The 10,128-nt window shown below is 31.7% G+C and overlaps 1 protein-coding gene across 1 annotated transcript; it reads right to left on the reverse strand.

Annotated features, from left to right (window-relative positions):
* Positions 1 to 5,048: 5,048 nt before the first annotated feature.
* On the reverse strand, positions 5,049 to 9,381 carry LOC140827811 (germacrene A synthase-like). The gene is made up of 7 exons (XM_073190658.1): positions 9,244 to 9,381; positions 8,689 to 8,959; positions 6,966 to 7,341; positions 6,525 to 6,743; positions 6,283 to 6,421; positions 5,938 to 6,183; positions 5,049 to 5,483 (listed from the first exon to the last, which is right to left on the reverse strand). The coding sequence occupies exons 1-7, from the start codon at positions 9,337 to 9,339 to the stop codon at positions 5,187 to 5,189; spliced, it is 1,644 nt and encodes a 547-aa protein (XP_073046759.1). The 5' UTR covers positions 9,340 to 9,381; the 3' UTR covers positions 5,049 to 5,186.
* Positions 9,382 to 10,128: the final 747 nt, after the last annotated feature.

Here is a 10,128-nt window from a genome sequence, read left to right on the forward strand (position 1 = left end):
ATCTGGAGCCATTTGGTATAGTGTATTGAAGATTAGTGCATCACTGGTACCAAATTTATCTCGAACTCTACTTCTTTGTCCGAGAACATTCCAAGAAGCCTTTATAGAAAAAAGTCCGAAAATTTTAGTATTATTGGAATATCTTCCAACTTCAGCTCATCTCTTTCTTGCACTTTGTTCACCATTGCTAGGTAAACTTCTTCTCCCAATATTATGGCTTTCCAAGTCTGGGTACAGAAAAATATATTCATGTTTCTTGGCATCGCCATGTTACCTGATTTTTTGTTGATTCGGGGTTTAGAGTTTGACATTCTTACTCTGGCCATCTACTATTGCACGACTCTTAGATAACCAATTCATCCCTAGGATAGCGTCGAAATATAGTGAAGTGAGTTGAATCAATCGACACTGAATATATGCGAATTGATATTAGTTTTATCTTATCTTGAATTATCTCAATTACTATCTCAAAACTTAAAACTCATATAGACTATTGAAACTTAACTCATTATCGATCTATAGCTTATTGACTTAAATCCTAAAATTATAACCTAGTCGTTACCTCAAATAATTATTATTTTTCTTTCTAAATCTTACTTTCATCAAGACCATGAGCCTGTCACGCTCTAACACAAATGATTTCATTGAATATCATTCTCTTTGAATCATTTTTAGTACCGAAAAAACTCAAAGCTTATTGTACTATACTTTTCTTGATTTCCACCAATATCACATAACTTATTTTATTTATGTAAGGTGGTAGCCTACTTGTTATCTCAAAATAATATAAATTTCTTAGCCCAAGGATATTGTCTCACAAGATATTCCAAGGTCCTACATATTTAAAGTTAGCGCTTAGCATTTTTAATAACCCAAACTTATTCCCACATAGTTAATCAATGACACAAAATCAACTTCTATGGTGGAATACCCAAAACTTATTATATAATTCTTATATCAAATTTTCTCATATTAGTTTCCATAAATAACTTATCATCCTTGAGTCAAATTTTTCTTCTTAATTTGGAAGTTAAACTCAACTTATATATGATAGGTATATTCCCAATAATATACACAAATACTAATTGTCTCCATAATACAATTCCATAAAAATTCGACAAGTAGTCCCAAAAATGCGTTGAAGAGGATTTTTCTAGAATTTTTTCCAAAAATATAAAGTTTAGACATTGACCCATGGATAGAAAGAATACGTCGAGAGGATTCCAGAAAAGTCGACAGAATTAAATTCTGAGTTTCCTATAAAAAGTTATGAGTCAGTACGAAACTTTCCTTAATTGGCAAAAACGCGATTTTGGAGGTCTAAATGAAGGATTTCGCGTTTTCAACCCCTACCTCACCACAAAGTCGTGAAAATCGCTCGTTGGGCCGTTTCAGAGGGAACTGCATTGGCCGATTTTAAAAATTCCACCAAAAATTTTTCCGATCGATTTTCTTTCCCAACCAGATTATGAACCTAGCTGCTCTGATACTACTTAAATCTCACGCCCGATACTGGGGTTAGTCGATGTCGGGGTTGTCTCACAATCACATAATTGCAAAACAACAAGCTTGTAGTAAATTGCAATAACCAGTCTTTTTCATAACAAGTAATCGTCTTTACAATGCGATGGAAATAAAATGCGGAAGCGAAATACATGATGATAAAATTAAAATACAGAAGAAAATCGACTGGTCTCGAATTGGATTTACTTCATCACCATTCCCAAAAGTAATATTGCTCTTCATCCTAAATTTGTTCCTCGTTCTTATCTGGGTGGGAATGTAAGGAGTGATTATTTTAGAATATACTCAGTAAATGAGGGCCGGTCGTGCATAACAAGTATCAAGGATATACATACAAATAAATTATCAAAATTTCAATATTAAACATGTTTAGTCAAGTACTAATACAAATACGAATATAGCACTGAAAATCATCTCATTTTCTATGGTTTTTACTGATCAATCCCTTATATATTACTCCTCTAAGGGGCGAGGCCAAAGGAACGGTTATTATAACCCACCAGCATCAGGGCCTAAACAAAGCATATCAAAGTTCGAAATTTCCTTTACCATTTCTAAATCAAATCATTACAGTGCATTTTAAATAATTCAAACATGCTTTCAAATATTATAACTGATATCGAACAACGATTAATTCAGGGGATTTTATACCAAATGGAAATGAATATATCATGTCGATCGAATTTTCAAAGTCATATTTAATTTATTTTCGAAATATATCATGCTCACTTAAAAAGAAATTAAGTGTGCCAAATTTTTTATATAATAATATATATATTCAAAGGTACATTTTAAAATAATTAAATAAATGAACCATATTTATTAAAAGAATATAAATATCAAGAGCCACATAAAATAAACATAATCGTGCAAATTTATATAATAATAGAAAAAACCCACTTACCTGAGAAATTGTTCCGAAAATATTGAAATAAACAATTTGGAGTTTGACACCAAAAACCAGTCACCTTGAAAAAAATGTTTGCGCCTAATTGAACTATTGGATCGATCTAAATTTTGGATATGTTGATCACAACTCGTGTAAGTGTATTCTGAACGGTAAAGATCGAATTTTTATGTTTAAAACAATGAGAAAAACTTTCTGGATTTGGGCATAATTTTTGCACTCAAAAATTGATTAGAAACTTTGAGTTATTTATGTGTAGGCAATTGGTGCCCTTTTATAGAGAATTGGTAAGGCACCCCACTACTCCATGTTCTCGTGTCTCAAATCACTACTCCATGATTTTCAAGCCACTACTCCATGATCATTCAACCACTAAACCATGTTTTTATGTCACTAAGTCATGTTTAATTAGCCACTAGGCCATGTGGATTTTCAAGATGCACTAATTTGTGTAAAAACGATAAAAAATCTATTGATTAGGCGGCCTAGACGTTTTAAAATGTAATGTTTGCATTAAAAAAAGATGAGTGATATGTAATGTTTCAAAGCGTCTACTCGTCTTAAAGTGCGGAAATATTTTTTAATAGATGTTTGCATCATAATAGTGTTTTATTAGTGTTTAAAATCTATTGATTAGGCGGCCTAATATATATATTGATTAGGCGGCCTAGACATTTCAAGATATTATGCAAACAATCATATTCAAACTTAAAAAAGATCCGCCTAGGCTATTGATTAGGCGGCCGCCTAGACATTTTGCATCAGATAAAGATGAGTAATATGCTATTGATTTGGAGTTTGAATATGATTGTTTGCATAATATCTTGATTTGCGGGCGTGCCAGTGCAAAGATGCACCAATTTATGTAAAAACGATGAAAATCTAACTTCTAAAAACACAACGATTGTAGATACTAAATTTGACTGTCTTTAATGATCTCTTAAACAAATATGACCTAAACATAGAAAAACAACTGGAAATTGAGAAATAAAATCCTAACATGATTTATATTTTGAATAAACTGTAGGAATTATTAAAATATTAACATAAAACAAAAAATGTCGTTGAAACCTAAAGAAAAATGACTTGAACTAATGAAATCTAGAATTAAAACTATTAAAAATGACTGATCAATGCTATGAGAATCCTGCAGGGAGTTTGCTAGAATTTTCGCGAGAGATTGTGTGTGTCTTTCTGTGTTGGCCGATCTTTTTTCTTTTGAATGATGTGCATTTCTCTCCACTCTCTCATTATCCATGATCTTTTGCTCTTTCATCCCATTATCCCTTTCTCTTTCTTCACACGATCTTCTCCTCTTTTGACTCTTGGTGATCAGTTTAAATCAATAAGAATTTATCTGCCACATTTGATAGGCTTGAATCATTTAATTGGGCCATCATAATTTAATTTTTAGCCCAAACAATTACTGTAAGAACCGGATTTTTCAAACCTTTTTAATTAAACGTTGTAAAGAAATTTTAAGAGCATAGGATTTTGATTCTTGTATTAGCTAGAATAAGATATACATATTGGAGAATATTTGTTTGGAAATCTTTATTGCCAAGTCAATAATATCTACACTAAAGCAAGCATATTTTCGAAATTGGTAGGATATATTGCAAGGTTGGAAGATATCATACAAGTCTAGAGGAATTAAGGCATGAATATTGCAAGAAAATTTCAAAAATCGTACTAGATTATATGCCTAAATATGGTGATACATAGATACAAGGATCCTTACAAGGTTAACTGGAAATAATCCATCAACTTTTGCACAAATCCTTTGACCTAGCCACCATATTTTTTGAGCCAATCAAAGGGATAGGAATCAAGGAATAAATCCCACACTTTGGTAGCTAAATAATCATTCAATTATGGGATGGGATTTTGGAGCCAAAAACTTGAGATTGAGGCCAAGTTTGGACTTTAGCTCCATTCCCCTCACCTATAAATACCCCATCACTCCTAGCATTCCCCACACCACAATTTTCGAAATACCTAGCTGAAAATTTCGTAATTCCAGCAGCATAGTTGAGGTGAAGTTTTGCTTGCATTCGTCCAAGAATTATGCTAGAAAGTGAGCCGTAGTGCTGCCCAAGCAAGAAGCAAGAAGCGATGGTGAAGATTTTGATATTTTAGTTTTAAGTTTAAGTTTTTATTTCAGTTGTAATGTTTCTGTATTAAATTCTGTCGTTTTTCTTTTCGGTTATTGGCTTGTAAAGACATTGCTATCAATTTGAAATTATGAAACAAACTGGTTTTGGTTTAAATTATGCTATGAGGTTGGTTATTTTCAATTGTGTGATTGCTAATAACGTCGGTGTCAACTAATAGCGGTCTTGGGACGTGACAATTATCCCAGCAAGCATGGGCCAAAATGATCGCACAATGTTTCACGTCACTGCATGTGGGCTTCATGGCTAGTTGTGTGAGTTCACAGACTTTTTCAATATTTCAACCAATTAGCCGCTCAAATAATTTTACTCTCATACGCAAAAAATATTTTCTAATTTGTTGGGCTTTCATTCACACTTATTCTTGGGCCAATAATTTATTTTTTGTGCAAACACAATGCTAGTCATTTCCAAAAATCATTCTTTTAAGAAGATGAGGAATATAATCACTCTAGCACAATATATTACTCATAATTGCAAGTTTAAATATTACATTCTTTGATCAAACATTAGTATAGAGACAACGCATGCATGAAGTAAACACTTGGATGGTTTATTACACAAGTCATGACTTGAAATGTCTAAATCTTGAAGGGCTCGACGTACATTGCAACAATAAGGGGTTTTAAAACCTTTTCTGGCTCAGTATATCCATCCTCATAGTTGTTGTAGGCCACACATATAATCCTTGTGATGTTGAGGATTATCGAATGGACCTCTTTTGAACACGGATATGGTCTCTTGAAATTCTGATTAATTTCTTTCCACGCATATGTAACCATTTCTTCAATCTCATTTATCGCCTCTTCCATTGTCACACCATTTTCCTTCATGTAGCAGTCGATACCAGTGGATATTTGGCCTCTTTCTTTCTCAGTCTACAATGATATTGGTAGTTATAACTTATATACTAATTATTATATTTCTAACATTTAATATATCTTTCAAACACAATGATCATTTGAAGTTATTTTTTTTATTAAGCAGTTGGAAAAAAAATAACCCTAAGAAGTAGGGTTGGATCAATCCTGCCATGCTCATTTAAAGAATTTGCGATGCTCGATGGTATGGCGCTCCGTGGTATGCATACGCCACTCCCAATAATCCTTAGGGATAAAAAACTGATGTTCTTGGAGCGCAGGTCATTAGTTAAATCCACAAAAGTTGTGTAGTGCAGATAATGTATTTGTGTGGGAGTCAAATCTTGTCCTTACAGAGTAAAGGAGTACTGGTACTGATTATCGAAACCATAGCCTATATTGGTTTATGAGGGCAAAATTCAACAATATTTGTAGATAAAATGTTAATTATAAACATCATGGTCATTCCTACCTTATACGTAGCTACGTCATCAACTAGTCGACAAATTGCGAGGGATGCTCCAAGAATCTTTGGCATGGTATTTAGCCATTCAAATTCTTCCCGAGTGGCAAAATCCAATACCATCAATGATGCATTCGAAAGAAAGTGGTAAGTGCCCGTTGTTAGAGCAATGTTGAGGTACTCTGAAAATGGTGGCAAGTAACCCTTGAGAAACCACTTGGCCTCGACATTGTAGCTTCTCACTTGTTCTTTCAACTATATATCATATTGTAACCAAATCAAAATTATATGTCTATTAGTTTTCGATTGGAAAGAAATATTTTTATTTCGTAATTTGAAGTGAAAAAGTCATACCGCGCTTATCGTATGGTCTACTGCATAAGATCTTTCTTTTATTGCTTGTTCTTCCTTAAATTCATCATAGAGTTTCAAAATGACAGTATAGAGTGGTTTCATATACTCTGGAAGTAAATCAATCTCTTTAATATCCCACCTGAAACAACCAACAAAAAATTATTAAGCAAAGGATGAATTAGTATGGAATTTCAATTTTCAAACTCTCTTGGCCAGCTGCCCAAGTTGTGCTTTTCCTTTACCTCTGAATCGCTATAGTGAAGGCATCTAGTTCTTCACTTGTGCCATAAACGTCAAATGTATCATCTATCAATGATAACAATTGGATGATTTTCGTCAACATGACTCGACCTCGAGAATACTTAGGCAAATGACATGCTCCCGCAGCCCAAAAGTAACACTCAACAAGTCTGTCTCTAGCATAAGGAAGTTTAGACATAATGTTCAGATCTCTCCACCACCTGTAGAATAACAAGAAAAAATAAACCAGATTTATGCCGGTTAAAACTCATTTTTAGAAAAACCAAGTTTCGTCAAGTTCGTGAACATAATCACCAACAATGTTTAGATCTTTCAAGATGACAAACCAAGTCTTTACTTGTCTCTTTTTAAGTCCTCTCCTACAATTAGGTGCATACCAATTTAATTTGTAGAGATCATATTTTTATGGACAGCATTGTTACCTCGAGACTTCACAGAGTTCTTGTTTGTGCAGCATTTGCACTGCATTATAGTCTAGTTTGGCAAACTTGAGAAGTGATTCGTCCCTAGAATATTCGTCCTCCTCATAGACACAGATGTAATGGTACGATTCAAATCTTGGGTACCCCAAATGTAGGGGTTGCATGAGCGCATGTTCAACTTGTGTCTTGAGGGGTGATTTGAGGTTTGGATCCATGGACTTGAGGCACTCTTTTGTGAAAACAAGGGCATCATCAAGTATAGTTTCATTGTGCTTTCTCAGATGCGCCGCTTCGTACAAACTCAGCAAGCCCCTAATATCACTTTTAAGAGATTCTTTGAATTTTCCGTCGCGACCCTTGAATTTGCTAAATATTTCTGATAGAAACATAAATGATGGGAGTTATCTTTTGGATAATAGTCATGATGTATACATAAGCAAACACATACCGTGGCACTCATCATTCCCATGCATGCTTTAAGGAGAAGTCAAAAATTTCACTTCAAATATATAGCGAAACTAAAACTCTAAGATTAAGAAGGATAAATATATTACAAAGAAAAGTCAATATATATATATATATATATATATATATATATATATATATATATATATATATATATATATATAGGGGCGGATCCAGGATTATATGTTTGGGGGCCGGCTCACCACCAACTATATATGAAGGTTTTAAGTTGGGCCTTTGACCCATTGTAAAGGTTCGTTATTTAGTTTTTCGACAAAAAATTACAGAGAATGGAACGCGGACCACATGCGTAAACCTTAAAACATTACAAGAATAAATGCTTATGGTCATCATATTCAATATTTAGTGACATTTTTAAGTTTTAGTGACACTTCCAACAAATACCCTCTATTCCAATGTCGTCTTAAACTTCCTGACATTTTTTAATGTCATTATAAGATGTCAATGACAACTTCATATGTGTCACTAATTATTCATATAATGACAGTTTTAAATGTCAGGAAAACTCATGTTTTAAATACATTTATACATGCCTTGTTATTATAGTAATAATGACAAATTTATATGTCAGTTAAAATCATGAAAACTAAAAGTGTCGTGTATGTTATTTATTGTGACAATAACAAATATGATAATATTTGGGTTGGATAAATATTGGAGGAGGGAAAAATGATAAAATAAACGTAAGAATAAAAAAAACATATTAGATTAGTTATCCTGACATTTTTAATTAATGTAATTTTTTATATGAAAGGAAACAATTATTTTCCCTCCTCCAATATTTTTCCAACCCAAATATTCTTACATTTATTTATAGTGACAATTTTTAGTTTTTTAATGATTTTTTACGATGTGGGAAAAATATTTGTTTTCCTCCGACATCAATTAAAAATGTCAGGATAACTAATCTAATATTTCTTTATTTTACACATTATTAATTTTTTACAAGTGTCATTATTAAGTATTTGTAACAACATTTAATTAAAAGTATCTACAAAAAAGTGTCACAATAGTCATTTATTGTTGTAGTGAAAGTCTATAACCATTAAACTAATTATATATATACTACAAAAATGGTCAAATAATATATATACTATAATAAAATATATCTTATATAGTAATAGTTTTTTTTTGAAAAAGGGCCGTATCTATTTTTTATGGTCAAATAATATATATATTAAATAATAAAATATATGTTATATATTAATAATTTTTTAAAAAAAAATCGGATACATACCAGAAGTTAAGTGGAGTCCATGTTGCCTAAATAATCGGAAATGTACTGAAACATTGTTTAAGTCATAGTTGTCGTCTTCATAATTTGAATTCAAACCAAAATATTGTTCTAGTTTATATTTGATTTCATCTTCAAAGTGATACGATATGCCGAGGCGTTCGAGTACATCGATCAAATTCATGGTGTCCACCATTTTGCTTTCTGAATTTGTTAACTTAGTTTTCACTTCATCTTTCAGCAATTCAATTTCCTTGGAATATTTTTCTGCTATCTGTATAGAAATAATATTCGTTAATTAATCATTTTATTCATGATATGTATGAAATAATAGATATAACACATACAGATCTATAGAAATAATATTCGTTAATTAATCATTTTATTCATGATATGTATGAAATAATAGATATAACACATACAGATCTATATATATATATATATATATATATATATATTTACAGAATTAAATTAAAAATTTGAAATTCGTTAATCGGTAATAATATAATATCTGGCAAGTAGAACACCAAATAAACTCAATGACTTGAAATAAAATACCTTATTATCAAACGTAAAATTCAAGAACTGTTCTCCCCATAGGCTTGGAGAAAAGTTGCCAACCAATCGAACAGATTCATCTGAAAGTAGGGCCATTCTGTGATTATATTATATTAAAATTGATATTTTTTTTGAGTTTCTTATATTCTTTGATATTCAAATGCACTCACTACCTATATTTATAATTGAGAAGTGTGCGACAATGTATGAATGGGTTCAAAATTTAGAACGTGGTTTTGTCCTATCTATAATTTTAATAAAAATAATTTTGTAATACTTTTATTTTGTAGATCATAATTTTTATTTTTCTCGTTATCTTTTTCTTTTTGTTTTGTATTTCTCTTTTGGTTTATTTACTTACAAATATTGATGACTTTGCATCATTTGTTATCTCAATCACTTCGATCTTTCGATTTTTATGTTCTTTTTTGTTGTAGTTTGATCTTTCGTTGGGTTATTATGTGTCTTCCTTTAGAATTTGTATCTCTTTGATTGTCGTTTTCATCATTTCCTTTGGTTCATCTATTTCTACATTCACATTCTGCAATTCATGTATTATAATTGATTGGTCATCATTTTGATCTTCACCATATTTGGTTAATCTAAATACAAATTCGTATTTATGTGGTTGTTCTTCTTCGAGTTGTTGCAAGTAGTCACAGAGTATGCTAAAAAAGAAGGCATTAACTTCAATGAGATATTTTTTCCAATGGTTCGACTTATAACAGTCAGAGTAGTGTTGAAATTGTGTGATGTGTTTGACATATATCTAGAACAGCTAGATGTATAAACGGCAATTCTTCATGAAGATCTTGAAGAAAAAATCTATTTACTCCAGCCAGAAGGTTTTTCGGAATAAGGCAAAGAGAACTTGGTTTGTATGTT

This window comes from Primulina eburnea, chromosome 3, assembly GCF_022965805.1.
Source record: "Primulina eburnea isolate SZY01 chromosome 3, ASM2296580v1, whole genome shotgun sequence".
Lineage (NCBI taxonomy): Eukaryota > Viridiplantae > Streptophyta > Magnoliopsida > Lamiales > Gesneriaceae > Primulina > Primulina eburnea.